The sequence below is a fragment of the Bombina bombina genome, chromosome 1 (assembly GCF_027579735.1).
Source record: "Bombina bombina isolate aBomBom1 chromosome 1, aBomBom1.pri, whole genome shotgun sequence".
Taxonomy (NCBI): domain Eukaryota; kingdom Metazoa; phylum Chordata; class Amphibia; order Anura; family Bombinatoridae; genus Bombina; species Bombina bombina.
In genome coordinates, this window is record NC_069499.1 from 1,167,617,159 (window position 1) to 1,167,643,701 (window position 26,543).

General features: G+C 37.6%; 1 protein-coding gene across 3 annotated transcripts; it reads left to right on the forward strand.

Moving 5' to 3' along the window:
- Nucleotides 1-26,543, forward strand: LOC128646637 (translational activator of cytochrome c oxidase 1). 3 transcript variants are annotated; one of them, XM_053699613.1, is made up of 6 exons: nucleotides 1-132; nucleotides 1,610-1,884; nucleotides 2,475-2,581; nucleotides 16,476-16,609; nucleotides 18,643-18,820; nucleotides 24,601-26,543. In XM_053699613.1, exons 2-6 carry the CDS (start codon nucleotides 1,629-1,631, stop codon nucleotides 24,799-24,801), a joined length of 876 nt encoding a protein of 291 aa, XP_053555588.1. In that variant the 5' UTR covers nucleotides 1-132; nucleotides 1,610-1,628; the 3' UTR covers nucleotides 24,802-26,543. The 3 variants fall into 3 exon arrangements, with proteins under 3 accessions (XP_053555588.1, XP_053555589.1, XP_053555587.1); XM_053699614.1 differs by having other exon boundaries at nucleotides 13-144; XM_053699612.1 differs by having other exon boundaries at nucleotides 45-182.

Sequence of the window (26,543 nt, forward strand, 5' to 3'; positions counted from 1 at the left end):
CTAGACGTTTGCCTTCTATTTCCGGTTGTGGTAGTGTTTCTAGTGTCAGCCTAAGAATACCTGTTTCTGCTTTTTCGGGGATCAATATAGAAGTTACACAATTTACCCTGTATGACCTGAGTCTGTCGGGAGGTAAAATAGAAGGTGGATTGGATTTTCCAAGAATCTTCTCCGGTTCTAATGTACCCATGCTTTTAAGGACATACCTCTGTTTCTTAGTGAATGGGTTCCATAAAATAACAGATATAATGAACATAGTGGAGTGCTTGCAGAAGGTTCCGAGTGAATCTACCACACTGTCATAACTTTATATATATTATTTTTATATATATATATATATATATATATATATATATATACATACACACACACTTTTTCTTTATGAGCCCAATTCTCTAAAGCTTTATGGTTGTCAGGCAAGATTATCTAAGAAAACTCATTAGTACTGCAAGGTCCCTCAAGATTAGAGCTATTTATGTTGCCAAAGTTATGTTCTGGCTGTAAGGAGAGACACCTATATTATAAGATAATGCAAAGAAAAAAAAAGTTTGAATAATATTTCTGTCCATGGTGATATATATATATACAAATCGGCAGTAAACGCGTTTATTTATTTTATATAAAATGTGTAGTTATGCATAATAAAACAACTTTGCAGTGAATGGTCACTATTTATTTTGTCTCCTTTTCATGTAATTTAGCTCTGACAATAAACAATTTGTAATTCTCAGAGCGTGAAATGTGCTCTGCTGACTTCTCAAAGCCAACTCTGCTTCATATCTGCTCCTAATTTACTTAATTAGATAACAACTGCAAAGCAATGCATTTTATACCACATTTATAACAGTGGCTAGCTTTGTTGTTTGTGGACTCCAAATAAGGCAATTGGTGGCTGAAGTTTTGCTATGAAAAATAATTGTAGTAAAAAGGATGTTAGTTTGTTTAAAAATGTTTAGACTTGGATTATGTGTTATTCTATAGCAACACAAGATAAATGTCTTGTAATTACAGGGTTTTTATTGTCCCTAATATATTCTTATGTGATATAGAAATAAAAAATATAACATTCACATTAAGGGCTCGATTTACCAAGCCTTGGCCCAGCTCAGACTGCAGGTTCTCACAAAATAACCTGCAGTCAGTATTGATCAAGCAGTGGTCATCAGACCGGTGCTTCCTAGCCTCTTCTCTACCTCTTAGGTGAAGAATTTCAATCTCCACAGTCTCATCTGACCGGGGAGATTGACCGCTCTGTTGCGCAAAATATCGCTCTTGTGCAATGCTGAATTCTGGCAGCGGATTGCTGCCCGCCAGAGACAAGCTGGGGCGGACGGGTGCATATATACGCCCCTGCCTGCCCTAGCTTGATAAATTGAGCCCTAATAGCCTTATATATCTAACATGCACTGCTAGCATCTTGTAAATTGTAACACTGATGGGTATTCTGCTGGCACGAGGTGCTTTGGAGTGCACAGTATTACAATTTTTCTCTAACTGCATTAGAAAAGCAGTCTTGATATAATTCACCCTGTCATAAATGGATAATCTTAATATCATTCTTTTTATGGCTGTGTTTCCCTTAAAACCTACATGCTATTTATATTTACAGGAATTGGCTCATCTATATAATGTCTGGGGCACTGGGCAGAATCTGCTGCTTGCACCAGAGTGGGGCATGGAGATATGTGCAAAGCTTCTGTCAGCCTTTGGACAGATGTTCGTTCCATAACATTAACATTTTGCAAGCGGCGCTTCACACCTCTTCTGCAGTCTCTGCAGGACACAACAAATGGTCTAAGGTGAAACATATAAAGGGACCAAAGGATGAAGCTAGGGCTCGCCTTTTTGCAAAGCTTTCCATGATGATCAAAGTTGCTGTTAAAGGTAAGGGGGGAAAAAAACACAGTGACACCCTAAGGACTAAGGGGCCACAGAATGCATGTGAGTGATATGCAATAGTCATATAGGATAGAAGGTTCTATCTAAGTTTAATGTAAGAAGACAAGATGAATAGTGACGCATATCTTAATAAGAACATTGTGAGTTATTGAGTTTTTTTGTTAGGGATAGAAAGTATTGACTTTTGGGGATCACTAGGTAAACCTTTCTAAATGCATTTGGGGATTTCTTTACAATACCCTTTGGTAGTGAATTCCTCTAGCTCTTTACGTGGCGCACTATTTTCTTTCTCAAATGTTAAAAGCTATGCTCCTTTAATTTTTTTATAATTTACTTATAAGAACATTTACAAACATATATCTGTCAATTCAGTGTAAGAATTTATATCTCCCCTCAAGCCTTCTTATTTCCCACTGTAATTAAATATAGATTTGGTAGCCTCTTTCAAATGATAAGTTTGAGAATAAAGTTTGAGAATAAATAGACACTTAGCCTTTTGAGAATAGACAAGAGGCAGACGTGGGCAAATAAGTCCTTGTGTAAGAAAACTTTATTTTCTTGTTTGTTTTTTTTAGAGGGAGGACCCAACCCAGATATGAATGTTAACCTGTCCAACTTGATTGAGCAGTGCAAGCAGAAAAATATGCCCAAGACCTCCATTGAGGCTGCTATAAAAGGAGCAGTAAGTGTGATGTGCATAGGTTTAAGTATTTACTAGTTATGCAGTGTTCTTTATTGTTATGTATTTATGATTACGATATTATTTAAGAAATTATGAATATTAATAATAACAATAATAAAATTATCGTCGGCTATACCTCAATTAATATAGTAGAATCCTATCAGTACACTCCAGTGAAATGTTATATGATCTCTGTAGTGTATTCAAAGATAATATTATTGAGGTGTTTAGCAATTAATAACAACAAATTATTATTAAATATTAATATTCAATCCCAAATTAAAATAATTCCTAAATTCTGATATGTGAACATTATAGACACAGTGATAATACTTCAATATATCTCAAGGTGAGTGCCTCCAACGTGTTACGTATTATGATTAAGATATTATTTAAAGAATTATGAATATTAATAACAATTATACAATTCTCGTCGGCAATACCTCAATTAATATAGTAGAATCTTATCAGTACACTACAGTGAAAGGTTATATAATCTCTGTAGTGTATTCCAAGATAATACTATTGAGGTGTTCAGCAATTAATGACAACAAAATTATTATTAATGTACGTTAGCAAGCTGCCTACCATAACTCTACCATAACTATATAGTCACTTTAACCCATATTTCATTCATACACACACAGAGAAGAAACACTCACCGCTCTAGCAGGATGTCTTCCCGCGCAGACAACCTTAGGGGTGGGAAGTAGCAACTGACAAGGAAGAGACCAAGAGCCATGGAGATAAGGGGAGGTATTTGAATGCATTTAACAGAAAGAACCTCCCCTTTCTTCCCTCCATTCCTGTGTGCGCATATGTGGAAGGCAATTTTACATTTTTTTTATTGCTTCTTATATCCCACTTAAAATGTCAGGTCGCCGTTCGGGCTGGTAACTTAAAAATTTTACTTGCCCACAAGAATTTTTACTCGCTATTGGCGACCCGACCGGTCTATTCATATGCCCTGCCTAAGTTCTGATATGTGAAGATTATAGACACAGTGCTTATATTTATGTAGTAAACTGAATATCACCTATGCCCACATATATATATCTATTGATTGCACGCATAATCACGGATGCGTTTTAAAACCGCCAGAGTACGAGATTTTTGGGGGAAAAAAAATCTTCCGACGTGTCTGTACTGCATTGATTTGTATTTGATTTTTTGCAAACCAGCTCCATCTAGTGGTTGCTTTTAGCACACATTTGTAAAATGTCTGTTTTACTTTCACTTTCTGTTTGATCTCAGTAGCAGCCGATCAATCTATAGAAGTCTAAAAGCAGAGCCCATGCAGGAGACTGAAGAGGAGGGAAAACCACTTACTTATATTTCCCCCTAGGGACGTCTGCAGTCTGAAACTTAGGGTATGTAATCATTATGGAACCTCCCACACAATCTCCTGTTCTCTGAGAAACAGCTCAAATACATATCAGATGCAGTTAACCCCACGGCTGCCAAAAAGGCTAAAACTGCAGTCCCCTTTGCTAGCTAGCTGCTGGGTTAACTGCATCTACAATGTATTTGATATCAGCAAGGCACAGCATTTCTGAAAGGAGCAGCCCCCCACCCCTACTGCTATATGCCTGTATTGGATTCCTGGACAGGAGCAGGGCTCGTTTTCAGTCAAGATAAAATGTTTAAAAAAGAAGAAATAATAATAATAATAATTTATATATATATATATACACATACACACAAACACACGTGTGTGTGTAACTGTGTATGTGATTGTGTATATATGTGTGTGTATATATATATATATATATATATATATATATATATATATACATGTGGTTTGTATTTTTATGCTCCCAGAGTGTATTGGACATTGAGAAACATGTACATTAGGATTCTGTAGTGTTAAATAAACTTGTTATTGAAAAATTAAGGTGTTATAGTAATTTTTAAGAAAATTGCGATTAAATCGCAATCGTGATTCCCCCCCCCCCCCTATATCGCTCAGCCCTATTACAATATTAAAGTAATTTAACACGCTATAAAAATATTTAGATCAATTAATATTCAATTAAATCGTCTGGTACCCTGGATACGGACACAATATAATCTATATACAGGTAGCCCTCAGTTTATGCCGGGGTTAGTTTCCAGGAGGAATAGTTGTAAATCGAAACTGTTGTAAATTGAAACCCAGTTTATAATGTAAGTCAATGGGAAGTGAGGGAGTTAGGTACCAGGCCCCTCTCAAAATTGTCATAAGTAACACCTAATACATTATTTTTAAAGCTTTGAAATGAAGACTTTAAATGCTAAACAGCATTATAAACCTAATAATATTGATTGTATCATCATCAAACTAAGTTTAATGAACAAAAACATTTGTTAAACATCACCTAATAAAATAATTACACAACAGACTGCATCATCATCAAACTAAGTTTAATTAACAAAAACGTTTTTTTTACTTGCATTTTTCTGCAATCAGTTCTCTGCATTGTTAGCATGTTAGATAATATTGGGTCTGCACCTATTCTATGCATTTCAATCTGCAGTGATTAAATAAGCAGTTAGGCACCCTCACCTCAAGCTGCTGGACAGGAAGATAACAGGGAAGTGCCTGCTAAATTTTGCTCGATAGATCTGGTCTGATCTGTGTACACAGATCAATTTAAGGCTGTTAACCCCTTAATGACCACAGCACTTTTCCATTTTCTGTCCGTTTGGGACCAAGGCTATTTTTACATTTCTGCGGTGTTTGTGTTTAGCTGTAATTTTCCTCTTACTCATTTACTGTACCCACATATATTATATACCGTTTTTCTCGCCATTAAATGGACTTTCTAAAGATACCATTATTTTCATCATATCTTATAATTTACTATAAAAAAATTATAAAATATGAGGAAAAAATTTAAAAAAACACACTTTTTCTAACTTTGACCCCCAAAATCTGTTACATATCTACAACCACCAAAAAACACCGTGCTAAATAGTTTCTAAATTTTGTCCTGAGTTTAGAAATACCCAATGTTTACATGTTCTTTGCTTTTTTTGTAAGTTATAGGGCCATAAATACAAGTAGCACTTTGCTATTTCCAAACCATTATTTTTCAAAATTAGCGCTAGTTACATTAGAACACTAATATCTTTCAGGAATCTCTGAATATCCATTGACATGTATATATTTTTTTTTAGTAGACATCCCAAAGTATTCATCTAGGCCCATTTTGGTATATTTCATGCCACCATTTCACCGCCAAATGCGATTAAATACAAAAAATCGTTCACTTTTTTACTAATTTTTTCACAAACTTTTGGTTTCTCACTGAAATTATTTACAAACAGCTTGTGCAATTATGGCTTAAATGGTTGTAAATGCTTCTCTGGGATCCCCTTTGTTCAGAAATAGCAGCCATATATGGCTTTGGCGTTGCTTTTTAGTAATTAGAAGGCTGCTAAATGCCACTGCGCACTACACGTGTATTATGCCCAGCAGTGAAGGGGTTAATTATGGAGCATGTAGGGAGCTTTTAGGGATACTTTTAGCTTTAGTGTAGTGTAGTAGACAACCCCAAGTATTGATCTAGGCCAATTTTGGTATATTTCATGCCACCATTTCACCGCCAAATGCGATCAAATAAAAAAAAAACGTTACATTTTTCACAATTTTAGGTTTCTCACTGAAATCATTTACAAACAGCTTGTGCAATTATGGCACAAATGGTTGTAAATTCTTCTCTGGGATCCCCTTTGTTCAGAAATAGCAGACATATATGGCTTTGGCGTTGCTTTTTGGTAATTAGAAGGCCGCCAAATGCCGCTGCATATCACACGTGTATTATGGCTCACAGTGAAGGGGTTAATTATGTAGCTTGCAGGGTTAATTTTAGTTTTAGTGTAGAGCTCAGCCTCCCACCTGAAACATGAGACCCCCTGATCCCTCCCAAACAGCTCTCTTCCCTCCCCCACCCCACAATTGTCCCCGCCATCTTAAGTACTGGCAGAAACTCTGCCAGTACTAAAATAAAAGCTATACTTGGGCTTTTTTTTGTTTTTTGTTTTGGCATATTTACATATGCTGCTGTGTAGGATCCTCACTGATCCCCCACCAAACAGCTCTCTAACCCTCCCCCTCTGCCTTAATGGGCGCCATCTTGGGTACTGGCAGCTGTCTGCCAGTACCCAGTTTAGTAACAAATGTGCCTTTTTTTTTTAAAAAAAAAATGCCCTTTAATGTAGTGTAGCTTCACCCCCCCTCCCCCAAGACCAACCCCCCACCCCTTCCAGATCCCTTAGCTGTTATTTATAACTTTAAAAACTTTTTTTCTTAGCTTTTACCAGCTTTATTTTTCTGTAGTGTAGCGGTTCCCTCCCGCTCCCGCCCCGTGCACGCGCCCGCCCGCCGCCCCCCGTGCACGCGCGCGCTCCCGACTGTTCCGCCCCCGATCCCGCCCCCTTCCCTCCACTCGGCACATCGATGGCCGCCCACCCGCCTCCCAGACTTGCTCCCACCAACGATACCGGCCACCGATGTCCGGTGCAGAGAGGGCCACAGAGTGGCTCTCTCTGCATCGGATGGCTAAGGGGGGTTATTGCAGGATGCCTCGATATCGAGGCATCACTGCAATAACCGAAAAGCAGCTGGAAGCGAGCAGGATCGCTTCCAGCTGCTTTCCAGACCAAGGACGTACGCCACACGTCCTCGGTCATTAACTGTATTTTTTTTGAGGACGTGTGGCGTACGTCCTTGGTCATTAAGGGGTTAAAGGGACAGTAAAGTCAAAACTAAACTTTCATGATTCAGATAGGGCATGCAATTTTAAACAACTTTCCAATTTACTTTTATCATCAAATTTGCATTGTTCCCTTGGTGGTATTTTTAAAAAGTTAAACCTAGCTAGGCTCAAACTGATTTCTAAACCGTTGAAAACCGCCTCTTAGCTCAGAGCATTTTGAAAGTTTTTCACAGTTAGACAGTGTTAGTTCATGTGTGTCATATAGATAACATTGTGCTCACTCCCGTGAAGTTATTTAGGAGTCTTCACTGATTGACTACACTGCATGTCTGTCAAAAGCACTTAGATAAGGAGGCTGTCTGCAGAGGCTTAGATACAAGGTAATCACAGAGGTAAAAAGTTATGCAAAAACGGGGAATGGGTAATAAAGGGATTATCTATCTTTTTAAATAAGAAAACTTTTGGTGTAGACTGTCCCTTTAAGTTGCATAACTTTGCTGCAAAACAAGCGGACAGCTCCACCTACTGGCTATTTTAATTAGTGCATTGCTTTCCAAAGCTTTTCAATAGCAGTCACATGACTGAAAAAAAAGTTGTTATTCTGAAACGGCGCAAATTGAACCGGCATAAACAGAGGGCCACCTGTATTTACTTTAACTCAAAAATGAATTACTTATCAAATACCACACTTGAATTTTACTAGAATAATTTATAATTAAACAGAAATATTAACCAATTTAATATATTGCTTATTTAACCACGTTTGGACAGTGCATATATCCAAATCTCACAATACAATCTTAGTTTAACTCCCACAAATATAATGGAATTTCCAGGTGACTTCAAATAATCAACCAGAGATTTTTACCTTGTTAATAAGTTATCATCAAGCCAGTTAAAGGGCAATTTCTAAGATATATCACAGTAAATAAAAATGAAATTTGTGAATATTAATGCCTATCCCTTTTCTCAATAATAAAGTTACTTAATGTTAGTCTAATTAATATCTAGAATACCCTGGTCTATGCAATGTTAAATTATAAATATGTTACCTTTAAGCTTTAGCTATTTCACTATTTCTATAAAGAATATCTAGCTAAAGTCTATTAAAAATATCTAAAACAATCGCTGTACGTTACCAGTTAGCCAATTTGAGAAACCAGCTTTTCCAATCATAGTTCTTCACTGTCATACAAAGGAAGATATGCACAATTTGGAAGTGGAGTGAATTGAGCCCAATAATCTCTTATCCAGAAAGAGGGCCTCTTTTTTGCTGTCTTGTTCCAAACCTGCTTTTGTGCATTTTTGCTTACCTGACGCGAGTGTGGGAACACAGTCTTGTAAGACAAACCATGTTGGGACCCTCTTTCTGTATAAGAGATTATTGGGCTCAATTCACTCCACTTCCAAATTGTGCATATCTTCCTTTGTATGACAGTGAAGAACTCTGATTAGAAAAGCTGGATTCTCAAATTGGCTAACTGGTAACGTATAGCGATTGTTTTAGATATTTTTAATAGACTATAGCTAGATATTCTTTATAGAAAAAGGGAAATAGCTAAAGCTTAAAGGTAACTTATATTTATAATTTAAAGGGACAGTTTACTCAAAAATGTTCTCTCCTTTAATTTTTTCCCAATCATCCACTTTGCCTGCTGGAGTGTATTAAATTGTTTACAAGTATTTTCCTTACCCCTATATTGGCATATCAAATAGTTTATTTAGCCTGTGGTATCCCCACCCATCCTGAAAGTTTTTGGCCTCAAGGCCAAGTTGTGTTAACACAGTCATTATAAGAAATTACACTCCCAGTGGGGTATAGAAGAGATAAAGTAATAAAATGTTAATTTTCCATTGTTCTCTCCAAGTATTGGTGATTGTTTTATGGACAGATATAAGATAAGGAAGCAGGTATATGTACACAATGGGATAAAGTAATGAGATCTGATTATAGCTACAAGCTCAACCCATTTTATTAGGTTGTGGCTTTAAAACACAAAATCAGCTAATTCATAAACACAAATAAGCCTTAAAAAAGCAAATCTCATACATTTTATACTCTGCAGCTGGTAAAAAAAGTAATTGGAAACACATTAAGGGAAAAACTATTTTACAGTATACTGTCCATTTAACATAGCATAGACCAGGGTATTCTAGATATTAATTAGACTCGCATTAAGTAACTTTATTATTGAGAAAAGTGTTGGGCATTAATATTCACAAATTTAATTTTTATTTACTGTGATATCTCTTAGAAATTGCACTTTAATTGGCTTGATGATAACTTAGTACTATTGAATTGATGATATATTGAATTGTTAATAAGGTAAAAATCTCTGGTTGATTATTTTAAGTCACCTAAGGCTATATTTTGGATTAGATAATTAAATTATATTTTCCTGGAAATTCCATTAGATTTGTGGGAGTTAAGATAAGATTTTATTGTGAGATTTAGATATATGTGCTGTCCAAACGTTGCTAAAGGGACAGTAAACCTTAAAATTATTGTTATATAATTCTGCACATAGTGCAGAATTATAAAACATTATATTAGCCAACCATTATTTAACATAATATTGCCTTTTTATTTTTAGCAAAAAATGCTGTTTTACAGACCCGCTCTCTGGGCTCTGCTGAGCGGGTCTGTTGTTTTTCCTCAGCGCATCGGGCCAGCTGTATAGTCACAGCCCGGCCCGACCGTGCCATAAGACTAAGTGCAGCTCGCTCCCGCTCTGTCTGACAGCAGGAGCGAGCTGCACTTAGTCTTATGGCGTGGTCGGGCCGGGCTGTGACTATACAGCTGGCCCGATGCGCTGAGGAAAAAAAACAGACCCGCTCAGCAGAGCCCAGAGAGCGGGTCTGTAAAACAGCATTTTTTGCTAAAAATAAAAAGGCAATATTATGTTAAATAATGGTTGGCTAATATAATGTTATATAATTCTGCACTATGTGCAGAATTACATAACATTAATTTTAAGGTTTACTGACCCTTTAAATAAGCTATATATTGAATTGGTTAATATTTCTGGTTAATTATAAATGATTCTAGTAAAATTCAAGTGTGTTATTTTGATAAGGAATTCATTTTTGAGTTAAGGTAAATGTATAGATTATATTGTATCCGTATCCAGGGTACCAGACAATTTAATTGAATATTAATTGACCTAAAGATTTTTATAGTGTGTTAAATTACTTTAATATTGTAATAATCAATTCAATTGATATATATATATCTGGTCATAGGTGATATTCAGTTTACTGCATATATATAAGCACTGTCTATAATGTTCACATCAGAATTTAGGAATTATTTTAATTTGGGATTGAGTATTAATATTTAATAATAATTTTGTTGTCATTAATTACTGAAAACCTCAATAGTATTATCTTGGAATACACTACAGAGATTATATAACCTTTCACTGCAGTGTACTGATAAGATTCTACTATATTAATTGAGGTACTGCCGACTAGAGTTTTATTATTGTTATTAATTATTAATATTCATAATGCTTTAAATAATATCGTAATCATAATACGTAACAACAATATCATATAATTAAAGGCCTTGTAAAGGCTTACAGACAGTTTGGTTAGGTAATTTTCACATTAACATTGAAGGTTGTTAGTTATGAAGCCTTAGTAAAGTAAGCTTATTGATTAATCTCAGAGAATACAATATTTTAGGCCTAGATCCTATACAGGTTGCTATCATGGAGCAGCTATGAAAACAGTGTAGAGAAAAATGGTTTTATATAGCATCTGCATTTCAGCAAACTGATTTTACTCACACTGCTATTTTGTTATAGTGCACTATGTGTGATCCTGCACAAATTTACAGATTATATATATATACTAGTCCTAAAGCCTGTGTACACGGGCCATTTCTGCAGTGCAGCGATCCCACCCGGCCACGCACCCATCATGCCTGCTCCGTCCGGCCACACCCCACCATGCCCGCTCACACTGTCCACGCCCATTCCTGCCCACCCTCTCTGCTGTCTGATCCTCACGGCCTTGACTGATCCTTCCTTACGGCCAGGTATGTTTGTCTCGTGCTGCAGTCTCTACTGTGCATGACTGCATCGGACAAACATACCTGACCTTTTATAATATAGGATGCATTTGTGATTGGCTGATGATGTCATATGATACAGGAGGAGTGGAAATATACATAACTTTAAAATTTGTCAGAAAAAAATCTACTACTCATTTGAAGTTCAGACTGTGCTATTGTATTGTCTTATCACACATTTGTTGATTATGCAAATCTACTGTATTTACTGGTCCTTTAAAAATAAGCAATGCATTTTAAATTTCCCCTTTTTAATGTGCCCTTTATATTGCTTTCAAATTAGGAAAGTAGTAATATTTACAAGAAGATGCTTATGTAAAACCTAAAAATACTTATTTGTATTAAACAAATGTTATACACCTGTTTGCAAAAAAATTTGATAAACTGAAATTAATTTTAGGAATATATATATATATATATATATATATATATATATAAAACACGGAAGGGACTGCACTCTCAGACTGGACTGGGTACACATGCTATGAGCCTGCAACATGCTCAGCCCTGGGTGTTCAATAGCACTTTATCCAACAAAACAGTAGCACCTCAGTAAAGTTCAAAGATTTATTTAGGAGACAAGAAAAAGAACTGCAGTTCTTTCTTGTCTCCTCAATAAATCTTTGAACTTTACTGAGGTGCTGCTGTTTTGTTGGATAAAGTATTGTTTGGGTGTTGATCAGTGGCTCCTGACAGCTTGCACTTCTCATACACTCAGCTGCTGGACCGATATTGTGGTGTGTTGCTCAATAGCACTCTCAGGAAGCTGTGCTGTCCCCAGAGTCACAGACAGTTAACCCCAGACAAGTCCATAGGGAAAATTACAAAATAAATTAATACAACACACAGAGAAAGTCCAGCACTCGCTTGCAAGCCCTCAGCTAAGATTAAAAGGAAAATTGGAAGAGTTTGTTACCGCATCTGGCCAAATGGGACAAGCCCAGGTACCACATCAAGGTTTCTTCCACTGCACTCTCAGACTGGACTGGGTACACATCCTATGACCCGGGAACATGCTCAGCCCTGGGTGCTCAATAGCACTCTCAGGAAGCTGTGCTGTCCCCAGAGTCACAGGCAGTTAACCCCAGACAAGTCTGGGTGCAAGGCCCATAGGAAAAATTACAAAATAAATTAACAAAAAACACAGAGAAAGTACAGCACTCGCTTGCAAGCTCTCAGTTAGAAATTATATTAGCATAGATCTTGTGTGTGTGTGTGTATATATATATATATATATATATATATATATATATATATATATATACATACAGTGGATAAATAAAAAGCCTACACACCCCTGTTAAAATGTCAGGTTTCGGTGATGTAAAAAAATGAGACAAAGATAAATAATTTCAGAACTTTTTCCACCTTTAATATGACCTGTAAACTGTACAACTCAATTGAAAAACAAAACTGAAATCTTTTAGGTAAAGGGTAATAAAAATAAAAAAATAAAATAATATGGTTGCATAAGTGTGAACACCCTTTTATAACTGGGGATGTAGCTGTGTTCAGAATTAAGCAATCACATTCAAAATCATGTTAAATAGGATTCGGCATATACCTGCCATCATTTAAAGTGCCTCTGATTAACCCCAAATAAAGTTCAGCTGTTCTAGTAGGTCTTTCCTGACATTTTGTTAGTCGCATCCTACATCAAAAGCCATGGTCCGCAGAGAGCGTCTAAAGCATCAGAGGGATCTCATTGTTAAAAGGTATCAGTCAGGAGAAGGGTACAAAAGAATTTCCAAGGCATTAGATATACCATGGAACACAGTGAAGACAGACATCATCAAGTGAAGAAAATATGGTGCAACAGTGACATTACCAAGAACTGTATGTCCCTCCAAAATTGATGAAAAGACGAGAAGAAAACTGGTCTGGGAGGCTGCCAAGAGGCCTACAGCAACATTAAAGGAGCTGCAGGAATATCTGGCAAGTACTGGCTGTGTGGTACATGTGACAACAATCGCCCGTATTCTTCATATGTCTGGGCTATGGGGTAGAGTGGCAAGACGGAAGCCTTTTCTTACAAAAAAAAAACATCCAAGCCCGGCTAAATTTTGCAAAAACACATCTGAAGTTTCCCAAAAGCATGTTGCAAAAGGTGTTCTGGTCTTATGAAACCAAAGTTGAACTTTTTGGCCATAATTCCAAAAGATATGTTTGGCGCAAAAACAACACTGCATATCACCAAAAGAACACCATACCCACAGTGGAGCATGGTGGTGGCAGCATCATGCTTTGGGGCTGTTTTTCTTCAGCTGGAACTGGGGCCTTAGTCAAGGTAGAGGGAATAATGAACAGTTCCAAATACCAGACAATATTGACACAAAACCTTTAGGCTTCTGCTAGAAAGCTGAACATGAAGAGGAACTTCATCTTTCAGCATGACAACGACCCAAAGCATACATTCAAATCAACAAAGGAATAGCTTCACCAGAAGAAGATTAAAGTTTTGGGATGGCCCAGCCAGAGCCCAGACCTGAATCCAATTCAAAATCTGTGGGGTGATCTGAAGAGGGCTGTGCACAGGAGATGCCCTCGCATTCTGACAGATTTAGAGTGTTTTTGCAAAGAAAAACTCATACCCAAAAAGACTGAGTGCTGTAATAAAATCAAAAGGTGCTTCAATAATAGTTTAAGGGTGTTCACACTTATGCAACCATATTATTTTATTTTTTTTGTTTTATTTCCCTTTACCTAAAACATTTCAGTTTGTTTTTCAATTGAGTTGTACAGTTTATAGGTCACATTAAAGGTGGAAAAACTTCTGAAATGATTTATCTTTGTCTCATTTTTTTACATCACAGAAACCTGACATTTTAACAGGGGTGTGTAGACTTTTTATATCCACTGTATGTATATATATATATATATATATATATATATATATATATATATATATATATATAAAACACAGAGAAAGTCCAGCACTCGCTTGCAAGCTATCAGGTAAGATTAACATCAAAACTGGAAGAGTTAGTTACCGAATCTGGCCAAATGGGACAAGCCCAGGTACCACGTCAAGGTCTCTCCCAAAACCTGTGTCCCTAATTCAGCCATACAAATGAAAGCTCTCAATCAAACAAACTGTTTGTTAATCTTCTATGATGTTAAGACAAAAAAAAAACAAAAACAGAGGCGCCACATGTGTAGGTCAAAACGATAAATGAATCCATGAATGGAGAGATGGGCTGGAATGCCCTAAGGTTACTGATATGTCTGGTGTTGGTGTGTTTGTCTCCATATCAGTAACCTTAGGGCATTCCAGCCCATCTCTCCATTCCACCTGCAGTTCCAGTCAAAGGGAAGGATTGTTATTGGGTCCTATCCAGAAGCCCTGCAGGCAGTAAAATCCCAATACTGCATACATCCGGTGGGGATCTTCCACACAGCCAGCTGGTTCGCTGTAGAATACCAGCCTGCTCCTGTTGGCACAATAGAGTGCCGCCAATTTTGTGAGTACCCTTAATCTGCTGCTGTTTGGATTCATTTATCGTTTTGACCTACACATGTGGCGCCTCTGTTTTTGTTTTTTGTCTTAACATCATAGAAGTACATCATCCCCTTGGGTGACGACAGAGAGCGGCCTATCAAGTTCTGGGACGTTTGAGGACACCTGTTGGACTTAATAGATCTGGCTTGTCTAATTCATCCATTTAATCATTTTATTGTGTCATATCACTTTGTATTGTTTTTATTTTTTGCACATACAGGGAATTTTTTATATATCACATTGTGTGTATGTATTTACAATTTTAGCGCCTCTTATAGAAGCCCAGTGATTCTCATCACGGTTGCTTCTTTATTTTTTTGTTAATCTTACCTGAGAGCTTGCAAGCGAGTGCTGGACTTTCTCTTTGTTTTATATATATATATATATATATATATATATATATATATACACACACAAGATCTATGCTAATATAATTTCTAACTGTTATTACGATACAACATTTATGAATTTACTTTGAAAAACAGGGGTCACTGCCAATTGGTTCCTTAAGGGAACTTGATTAGTTAAAATGTTTGGATTCCCTATTACAAAAAGTCCTTTTTATTTATTTATTTTTTAAGGATAGTAGACAACATTTGAAAGACTGGCTACTCCATATTTAAATGATGTAGCTTAGATCACATAAAGTTATGGAAATGAGAGTTGCAAACTTACTATAACTTCTAATTTATTGAGATTACAGTTCAGTTTTTCTGTGTCACATAAAGTCCCCCAATGAAAATACTTATTGGTTTTAATGAAAGAACATATATGCACATATTATACACATATCACACATGAATTTCAGAATTAAGCTTTTGTGTTGCAGATACATCATGCAGACATCTCAGTTTACTTCTATTATCAAATGTATTTTGTTCTGTTGGTAAAACATACCTAGATAGGCTCAGACGCAGCAATGCATTACTGGGAGTTAGCTGGTGATCTGTGGCTACACCCATATGTCTCTTGTCATTGGCTCACCAGATGTGTTCAGCTAGGTCCTGATAGTGCATTACTGCTATAGGGCTGACTAAATATGTGTGGAACCACTTTGCACAGGTTTAACAATAATTATTTGCAAGCGATAGAACAATAATAAAACAAATACATTAGAGCGTTTTCTTTTATGTCTCTTTAATGTCATGACCACTGTGTATTCCAAAACATAATTCTTATGTCCATGCTTTTAATGAAATAAGATTATCTGCTTAGGTAGGAACAGCCCAGATTGCTATTATTTATGGACAAAATGTTAATTGGTACATAATCACTTTTCTGTTTTTCAAGGGGGGGTTTTCAAGCCTGTCACTTACTGGGCTTCATCCTGAGCCATATTGTTCAGCTGTTAGCTGTCATTTAAGATGTCTAAATTTAGGTGGCAGATTTTTGGAGTAAAGCCCAGAGAGATCAATGACAGCTGTCAGTCTGAGCAGGTAATTAACATGAGAGCAATATAGCAAAATTACTCCCTACTGTGGAACTGGATATTAGTATTTATCAGGTAGTGTTAGGTGCTATGTGCACTGCCCCTGACAGTGGTCAGGTACAATACACTTTCTGAGTTTATTACTAAAGTAAAGAAAATGACCTGTTCTCTCTCTCTCTCTCTCTCTCTAGGAAAAGGCAAAACCTTCTTCCTACGCACTTTATGAGGGAAGAGGGCCTGGCGGCTCTTCCCTTCTGATAGAGGCCCTCACAGACAATAACAGCCGTTCATACACAGACTTTAAAAGCCTCATGAGTAAAAATGGGTATGTACAAACTTAAGAGGTGCGCTAACAAAACAAATGATGAGTTAATAGCAAACAATAGTCCTGAATATGTCGTTCCTGATCCAAAGTTAAGGCAGTACTCCCAAGTGAAGAATCATAATGCAAGTCCTAGAAGACTAATAGCGTGATATCGTCAATCATAGAAACATACAGGTGGACAGACAAATAAAAACTCACAAGAGTGTTGGCACACACAGTGCTATCATAGGCAGGCCAAGACCTCAGTGTCGCCCGGCAGGCTTACTCCCGGAAGCACACAGCCGGTCACGTGATAGTATGTCCGCCAATCAGAGTGAACCTCTCCAGCCGCATCAAATAGAATATCCAGGGGAATCAGCCAATCCGTCAGCCCCGATTGAGAGGAGTGTGGAGTCCAGGGAAAACCCCCCAGATCAAATATACAGAACAGAGCGGGGATATGCTTAAACATTTTATTAAAAACAGTTTAAAAGACAGCAACGCGTTTCTCGGCTCATATGCCATTTCATCAGGCTGTCCTGATGAATTGGCATATGAACCGAGAAACGCGTTGATGTCTTTTAAACTCCTCTCCACACTCCTCTCAATCTGGGCTGATGGATTGGCTGATTCCCCCGGATATTCTATCTGATGCAGCTGGAGAGGATCACTCTGATTGGCGGTTATACTATCACGTGACCGGCTGTGTGATTCCTGGAGTGAGCCTGCCGGGCGACTCTGAGGTCTCGGCCTGCCTATGATAGCAATGTGTGTGCCAACACTCTTGTGAGTTTTTATTTGTCTGTCCCCCTGTATGTTTCTATGATTGACGATATCACGCTATTAGGCACCTCCATTCTGTCTTCTAGGACTTGCAAAAATGGGTATGTGATGCTTCATACTTTAAATGGATATAAAACAGTATGAACTAACATACGTTTCTAAATATATAATGCAGCCAAAGCTTAACTAAAATAAAACAGTTTCTTTTTTAATCCCAATTAACCCCTTTAATTCAGGCATAGTTTTGTTTGCAGCAAGCTCCCAGTTTCCAGTGACTTGTTATACGAGCTGCAGAGTATTAAATGTATGGGAAATTGCTGCTTTCTGTTTGTTTTTTAAATACTTGATAATACTTGTTTTTGCTAATTAAAACCAGCACCCATTATAAACAATGATATAATTATTTAAATGGGCTGAACCTGCAGAAAGAGCAAGTCTGTTCATGTTATTTTTCTCTAAATACAAATGTTAATAGTTGGGTATTACACATCAATGTCCGTTTAAAAAGCTTCTCATTTTGTTTTCCTTCAAGATTTTCCTTCAAACTCTCAGAATGGTGCAGATTAATTGTGTGATAAACTTTCTAGTCACACAGTATTGTCTGCTATACAGATTAATTAAAAGAAATGCAGAATCAACATAGTCACTGTGGCTTTCAGGTAGCCGGGAAAATCAACATGGAAATAACACAGGGATGTGCAGAAACTTCGTACTGCATACTGCAGGGACTGGTCTAGTTGTAGGCCCTGCAACTCTCTTTTTGTGGTTACGAGGTCAATTCTAGTTACCACTTGCACCATTGCTCCTGGGTTACTCAACCTTAGTGAAAACAGTTGTGGGATCCCAAAAAGGCAAAGACACTGTGTGTTGCCCTATGCATTGGTATTCAACCAGTGTGCTGGCGGCACAGTTCCAGTTAGGTGACAGCAGACTGAATAAAATCCACAGATCGGTACGATACTTAGACCTAGATCCTTGGTCTGTCTTACCTCATTACTTCAGTTCTTCCACACCAATGTGAGTAGTATCACATAGTAACATAGTAGACGAGGTTGAAAGAAGAAAGAAGTTTGTTTCTTCAGCAGAGGAACAGCCCTTTTAAATAAAGAAAACACTGTTATACATTTTATTTATTTATTTAACAAATAAACTCAGAAAAAATAATGTGTAGAAGTCAATTTAATGAATGTCCATTCAGCCATTGCTTTTAGCATAGTTTGCATTTAACATTATCTTCTTTTATTATTTCCAATCTGACTTCTGACTTGCAGTGCTGCCCTAAGTGATGGTGCTCGACATTTCTTTGATAAAAAAGGAGTAGTAACAGTGCAGTCATGTGACAAAAATGGCGCCCCTCTACATTTGGAACAAGCACTAGAGCTGGCTATTGAAGCAGGAGCGGAGGATGTGAAGGAGGTGCTAGATGAAGAGGATAAAGGAGTGTACAAGGTAAGAGCAATGTAAATTGGAAAGAGTACAAGAAAAGGTGGCAAGGAGAAGCACACATAGGCTGAGGGGAAATGTAGTAGAGCTGAGGAATAGAGCACGGTAAACTGGGGAGTTTACAAAGTAAAATAATGATTAAAGTGACATAATAAAAATGAACAGTTTAAATACAATAAGCTGCAAACTTCACTGAAAAGATAGCCATATTTTTCTGTATTAGGCATTTATTCTTACAGTGCATGATACAGAGCTGCTGTTGCAAGAGCTGCTTGAGAGATAATGCATGTGAATGAGTTAAAAATAAAATCCTTCATTCTTTAGTTAAATATTAACATTATGGGGGGCGTGTCCGAACAGCGATCCTGAGTGGTCGCAACTTCCCAGAGCTCCTGCCGAATCTCTGAAAATCTGCCGATATCAGAGCCACCATACAGCGAGAATACAAAATCTGTATCCCTATCATTGTGCTACTCGGTAGCAAGTTACCTACTTCAATTCTGGCTGTGTTCTTGACACTGGAGTTAGGGATCGGGTGTCTTGAGGCCTAGGGTGGCAGCTCACAGTAGGAAGAGCTACCCCCCTCGGTACGCTGAGGTAAACTGCCATAACTGAACACACCAGATATCTAAATTTGACTTCACCTACCCTACTTAGACACAGTAAGAGGAATCCACAAACAACAGAAGAAGGGGATCACAGCTCCTCGTGGAACGCACTATTTCACAATAGTCATGGCTGCCGAGTAGAAGTCGGAGCTTATGAGCCGTTTTAATCAGCACTTGGAACAATTTGAAAAACGTTTGCTGAGCTTATTAGAAAGAGCCCCATTTGACTTTCTGATGAATCACCAGACTACAACACTGACACTAACTACCTTGATCGGAGCTCCAGACTCAAGCCCTGGAACGGACAGGTCTATAGCCACGTGCATTCCCTATGCACTCCATCACCACAAAACCACAGGAAGCCCCAACATATATACTACAAGATACATACCTTTCAACGGATCCTGCAAAGTAAAATAACATAACCTCCACCAACATATCCAGCCCAGTTGACCCACACAGATATCCAGACGGAGACAGCTCATCAACCAGTGCCTCATCCCCCAAGATGCCTACTGATACCTTGCGTGTACCTACTCGAGTGGGTCGGAGTCTGCTAGAGGCGTGCCTTTCTGGGGGATCAGGGGGACTCCCGGATCGGCGTGGGGGTGTAATGCTCGTGGGATATTTCCCTATCAGACCAATCCTGGCCAGTAGTCTTCTTATCCTGGTGTCAAGTGGCAAGATAAGGAAATATCCCAGAACAAAGGAGAAATAATAAATGAAGATGCAATCCAATACTCACAATAGAGATGAGGAAACAGGGAAGTAGTCCCAGACAGGGCGAGGAAGGCACCAGGAAGACAGTCCAATCCCTCAGGTTACCAAAGGGTTAATGCAGAGAGTGATGAATGAAGCAAATATTCTGCAACAGACAGGCAATCCAAGGATTAGCAGTTCAGGGGATAAAACAGGAGAGAGGTCAGAGACAAGCAAAGTTTGGCAACAATAAGGCAATCGAGCAGTTCAGGGGTTAATCAGTAGAGTGGTCAGAGACAAGCAGAGTTCAGCAACAATAAGGCAATCCAGCAGTTCAGGGGTTAATCAGTAGAGTGGTCACAGACAAGCAGAGTTCAACAACAGTAAGGCAATTCAGCAGTTCAGGGGTTAAACGGTAGAGTGGTCACAGACAAGCAGAGTTCAGCAACAGTAAGGCAATCTTGCATAAGCAAACAGAGTATTAGAAAGAAACACACAGGGAGCACAAGACAACCTATACTTTTGCAATGTGGGAATTAAATGTTTGCACTTACATAGGCGCAGATACGCGCCAAGGAGGGCCCACAGGTGATCCGGCTAGCTTCAGGAGCAAGACTCGGCGTGCAGTGATGACGTCATCGCTGCATGCCCACAACAACTGCAGTAACCATGGCAACGACCATGGGAGAGGAAACCGACACAGAGCGGCGTGACAGGGGGACTGCGGGACCCCTCCCTCGTCTGCCGCTAAATCTAAAGTCGGTACTCAAGATGACTTCCTTCTGCAGCTGGAAATTCTTCTCCGTCTAAAAGATCTGTCCTTTGTAAATAGGATAAAGGCCAACGCTCACCTGGATTACATATCCTCACCAATCTGGCCCACACACCCTCTACAAAAAGACTCTCAATTGTGCTCTGGGACGTTATTAGACAAAAAACCCGGGATAGAGGCCCTATCTACACCTCACTTAGGTTTGAATATATTGTCACGTTCTAAATAAGAACTGTAATGTTTTGTATACAGTCTCTCACTTTTATAAGCAAGCGTTTTTTTTTGTTTTTCAATACCAGTCATACGTATTTAAATGAACAGGCAGAAGCATCTATCTCAGGATCATATAGTTTGCCAGGTTACCAATAAGAAATCTAATTGTTTCTCACTAGGTTTAGTTTTGATTATTGTTTCACACTGCTATGTCAGCAACCGTTATGTGATACTAAATATGTGCCCTTAGACCCAGTGGTTATAAAGTAGAAAGGATCTGAATATAGCAGAGATAGCTCTCACAATAGCATTGTGTTATATATTTTTCTGTTCATTTACACTACTAGTTATTTGCCATATATATATAAAGACAGAGACGATGTGCTTCTCTTTGATGCCTAATCTATTGCTCTGCGGCGAGGGCGAGAGGTATTCTGTATTCACATGAGAAATCTTATAATACTTAAAAGATGTAGGATACATTGTTCTCATACATAGGGGCATATTTATCAAGCTCCGAATGGAGCTTGATGCCCCGTGTTTCTGGCGAGCCTGCAGGCTCGCCAGAAACAGCAGTTATGAAGCAGCGGTCACAAAGACCGCTGCTCCATAACCTGTCCGCCTGCTCTGAGCAGGCAGACAGACATCTTCGGAAATCATCCCGATCGAGTATGATCGGGTTGATTGACATCCCCCTGCTGGCGGCCTATTGGCCGCGAGTCTGCAGGGGCGGCTGGTGCAATGCTGAATACGGCGAGCGTATTGCTCGCCATATTCAGCGAGGTCTGTCAGACCTGATCCGCAGACCTTGATAACTTGGGGCCATAGGCTTAATATGTACACACATAAATGCTATAGCAGCCGTAACACTATACATGGTTTCCCAAGCATACCCTTATATTTACAACATTATCTGACAGTTGATTAAACAACTCTAGCTCACATTGGCATTTACTCTCTTGACTAATGCTACGAATAGCCTGACCCCAGACCACTGGACAACCTGTCATGCTAATTTAGGATAACTGACTTGCAGTTATATTCCAGAATTTGAATGTACATAACCAGTCAGGTTTATAGAAGGTATATCCCACCAGAGTTCCATGAATAATAGACAGTTATCAGACCTCTTCTGACTATTGTGAGATATCATACCAGTTGTTTACCTCTCTTGTTTACCTCTCCTTTTGACCTTGTTATAATGATCCTAGCTTCTTTATTGTTTGCTATGTGTGTGTTCTCAGTTCTGGCCTTTGCATACTCCCTTTACAAATGGTAATACTAGAGCAGTATTAATCTCTTTTCATATATTTATCTTTATAGAGATTCACTATTTTATTTGTTTTTCTTCTTTTTGGTTAATGCTCACCCCTGATCACAGATTTGCCATATGGGTCCAAGAGTGGCCTTTACTATGCTCAAAGAAATCCATAAGTTAACAAATAAACACAACATTGTCATTATTCAGAGTCTTTCAATAAAGTTTTTTTTTTAAAGGAATATGAATCCTTCACAAGAGCTCTCTTAATAAGCTGAGCTTGCAATATTGGCTCTGTATCATCAACACCTCCTCAGTGGAGTTAGCGGCTCTCGTGTACCTGCGCACCAATATGGCAGTGCTCTGTTTAAGAAACAAGTGCTGCTCAAACTTCAATTTCAAAAGGGTCAGAAGAGGAGACAGTAGTGAAGCAAAGTAAAAGTGTAGCAATTTGTACTATATCATGGTAGTTAGGTTGTATGCCCCCCCAATGACTCACAAAATAATTTATTTGCACAAACTCACAACAAAATTGCACTTACTAGAACAGATAAAAAGTACAGCTCATCAGCTGCTACAATGCTGCTATACACTGGCATCAGAAAGCCTCCTTGTATTGTCTCTGCTGCAATACAATTTCTAATAGATGCAGATTATGTGTTGCTCTGGTTATATGAAATGACTGCTTCATTGGTTAATAAAATACATTTTAGAAAGCGGAGATGAAGAGTTATTTTTATGCACAGTATAGAAAAAAGTCATTGGCACAGATAACTTGTCAGTGAACATATTTCACCTCTCATCGACACGGTGCTTTAATGTCTATGTGATATTAATATGAGAGGGTAAACTGGCAGAGTTTGTCAGGAGAACAGTACAGGTTAAATGATACCAATATAGATCTTCAACAACGCTGTAATAAAGACAATTAAAATAATTCATAAGGTCACAGTGTATAAAGGCGGTTGCCTAACAAATGCTAATATGCGTTGTGACCTTATGAATTAATAAAGGTTTTTTTTAAAGCTGTACTGGTAAAGTTGGTTAATTTAATGCAGCACTGTTAATGTGTCCAGGGTCAGAAGTCGGTAACAGATCTACATTAGACAGTACAATTACATAATTAACAAGTACATAATAAAAAGACAATGCAATAACACTTACTCTGAATTTCAAATAAGCAGTAGATTTTTTTCTGACAAATTTATTTTTTATTCCATTTTCTGGTCCCCTGTATCATGTGACAAATATCAGCCAATTACAGACTAGTAAATGCCTACCCTGTGAGCTTGTGCACATGCTCAGTAGGATCTTGTTCCCCAGAAAGTGTGTATATAAAAAGACTGTGCAAAATGTAATAATGGAAGTAAATTGGAAAGTGTCTTAAAATTGTATGCTGTATCTGAAAAACACAAGTTTATTTTGACTTGAGTGGCCCTTTAATACAGCAAATGACTGAATTTGTGAATGTGCCAAACTCAAAGCCCACTGAGGAGATTTTATTTATCTTTTTTTTTTTTTAAATAGTGGATCAGACATGTTTACTAAACATAAACAATGAAGACATTCACAACCCCAAAAGTGTTTCTGGATTATGTTTGTTAACAAAATTTAAATGTTATGCCATAGCTGTAATGCACATTTTTCTTTTTCATATATAAGATGTAAAGAATTCATTAGAAACCAATTGTCATGCATATTTCCTTATTATTATTTTTGTACTTACCTAATTCATAACCCAAGCCCTCTCTAAAACCCACGTTGGCCTGTATCAAGTGTCATCTTTTTGACACTGTGACGGGACCATGTATACAACGTCAATACAGTCCTCAGAATTTGATTGCAATAAATTGATTGGATGTTTGCAAAAATATAAATTGTACAATTATACATAATTATAGGAAATTAATAATTGAACATTATGAATTGGTATTAATTATTGATATTAATTATTAAGTTAAAAAAACTGCATACAATTACATCAGGGAGTTATCTGTTTTACATTTGCGTTGGTCAACTATCTTTTGCATCCTTCCAAAACCCCATTGAAAAGCTGGTTTCTTGTAGTTTTTTACAGTTTTAAGAAGTTTTTCTTATATAAATTTGAACAGTTTTAATTATTCAAACTGCTTCTTTCTATTGGATTGAAATAGTTTTACTCATTGTGGAAACCTCAAAACATGCAGTAGTATTTGATATGTCCTTCTCTCTTGTCTTTTTCTTTCTCTTTTTCCAGTTTATTTGCGAGGTACCCTTTCTGCGGGATGTCCACTCCCAGTTGACTGCTCTTGGGTTGGTTCTAGTATCCTCTGGACCAGAATTCATCCCTAATACCACAGTACAGCTTTCAGATAGTGACATGGAGCTGGCGTCTCAGCTTTTGGAGATAGTGAACAATCATCCGGAAGTAATGCGAGTTTATGACAACATTGAATAGAGTGCGCTATTCAAGACAGATATTTGCAAAATAAATAAGTATCACAACAAACAGTCATTATAACACAGTTAAAATAAATGTGGTAGAATAGAAACTTCCAATTTGAAAAGGGAAACTTCAAAGTAAAGGTCTCCAAATGACAAGATACTCAATATCTCAAGAGAGGTTTTGAAACACAGAGGGATAGTAAAGTTATACAAAGCTATACATTGTTGCAAACACTGCTGCCAAAGAGTACAAAAGACAAGTGCGCAGCCCTGAGTTACTATGGACCTACCTAGGTTTACTCTTCAACAAGAGATGCTAAGAGCACAAAGCATATATGATCAAATTAGTAAATTGAAAAGTTCTTTAAAATTGCATGTTCTATCTGAATCATGAGATTTTAATTTTGACTTAATTTTCCTTTTAAGTTCATACTTATAGAATTTATGTGGAGTGTCATCTGTATACATAACACCCTAGTGACTATGTGTGATGTTGTTTTTAATACATTGTAATACATTTATATTTTATCCACCAAAATGGTTTGGAAATGTTCTTGATTGGCTTGGGATTTGTATATAAAGTACTTGTCTTAGAGCTAAAGTAACCTTGTCTGGGTTGGATTGCTGTTTTCACATACAGGGTTATACTTTGTATACTGTTTATTTCTATTGAGGATTTGAGAAGATTGAAGCTGAATCAGAGTATCAAATCATTTGAAGACATCTATCCTTTAATCATTTTCAAACTGGAAGTTTTTACTTTGATTTGGAAGTTTCTACTCTGCCACATTTATTTGCAGTTTTAAGTGCAGAGTGATTAAAGTTATTGTAAAGTTTAAAGAATGACAGTCCAATATCTAAAAATACTCTTAAAGGGACAGTCATTTTAGAGATTTTACCCCTTAAGTTGCACTTACCTGGTCTCCTCTCCAGGCTCTTCTGATCATGTCTTCTTTTTCTTTTTCAAAAGTGCTTTGCGGAGCACCCGATTGCGCTATTGAACTGAATGTAGTTCACTACCAGACCGGAGTGGGAGTGCGCTACATTCAATTCAATAGTGCGATTGGGTGCGCCCATGAAGCACTTTTGAAAAAGATGACATGATAAGAAGAGTCCTGAGAGGAGACCAGGTAAGTGCTGTCGCTAAAATAATGTTACATAATTCTGCACTATGTGCAGAATTATGTAACATTATTTTTTACATTTACTGTCCCTTTAACAGTAGCACTTTGATTCATTAAACTTTACAAACACGCTTTTTTTAAAAAAAAATACCATTTCTTTAAGGTAAACAGACAGCCTATCCTACGCTCCCTTCTCCAACTGTTTTTGGAAAGATCAATGACGAATCTGGCTTCCTTCAATCGTTGCGTGCCCCACGAGCTGGACGCCAATGGGGCCACGCAACGATTGGAGGAAGCTGGATTCGTCATTGATCTGCAAAATACAGAAGGAGAAGCGGGCGGAGGATCGTCTGTTTACCCTAACAAAAAGGTAAGTATGAATTAAAGTGCCCCTGTTTTTAAGAGTAATTTTAGATACTGGGCTTTAATTCTTTAAACTTTACAATACCTAATATCAGCAGATATTTGCCAAATAGAACAGTACAGTGTTTAACTTTGTGATTGGCTAAAGCTCTCATGCTACATAAACCAACCATTTCTGTCAGGCTTTGTTTTCTGGTATCACAATAATGTATTTATTGTTTTGGTCTTATACTGCTAGTTCTAACTAATAAATATGTAAATACATTTA

Excerpts from the sequence above, each read along its gene's own strand:
- LOC128646637 (XM_053699612.1), top strand. Across the intron at positions 1,885-2,474 it reads GATCAAAGTTGCTGTTAAAG|AGGGAGGACCCAACCCAGAT; the intron begins GTAAGGGGGGAA and ends TGTTTTTTTTAG. Across the intron at positions 2,582-16,475 it reads AGGCTGCTATAAAAGGAGCA|GAAAAGGCAAAACCTTCTTC; the intron begins GTAAGTGTGATG and ends CTCTCTCTCTAG.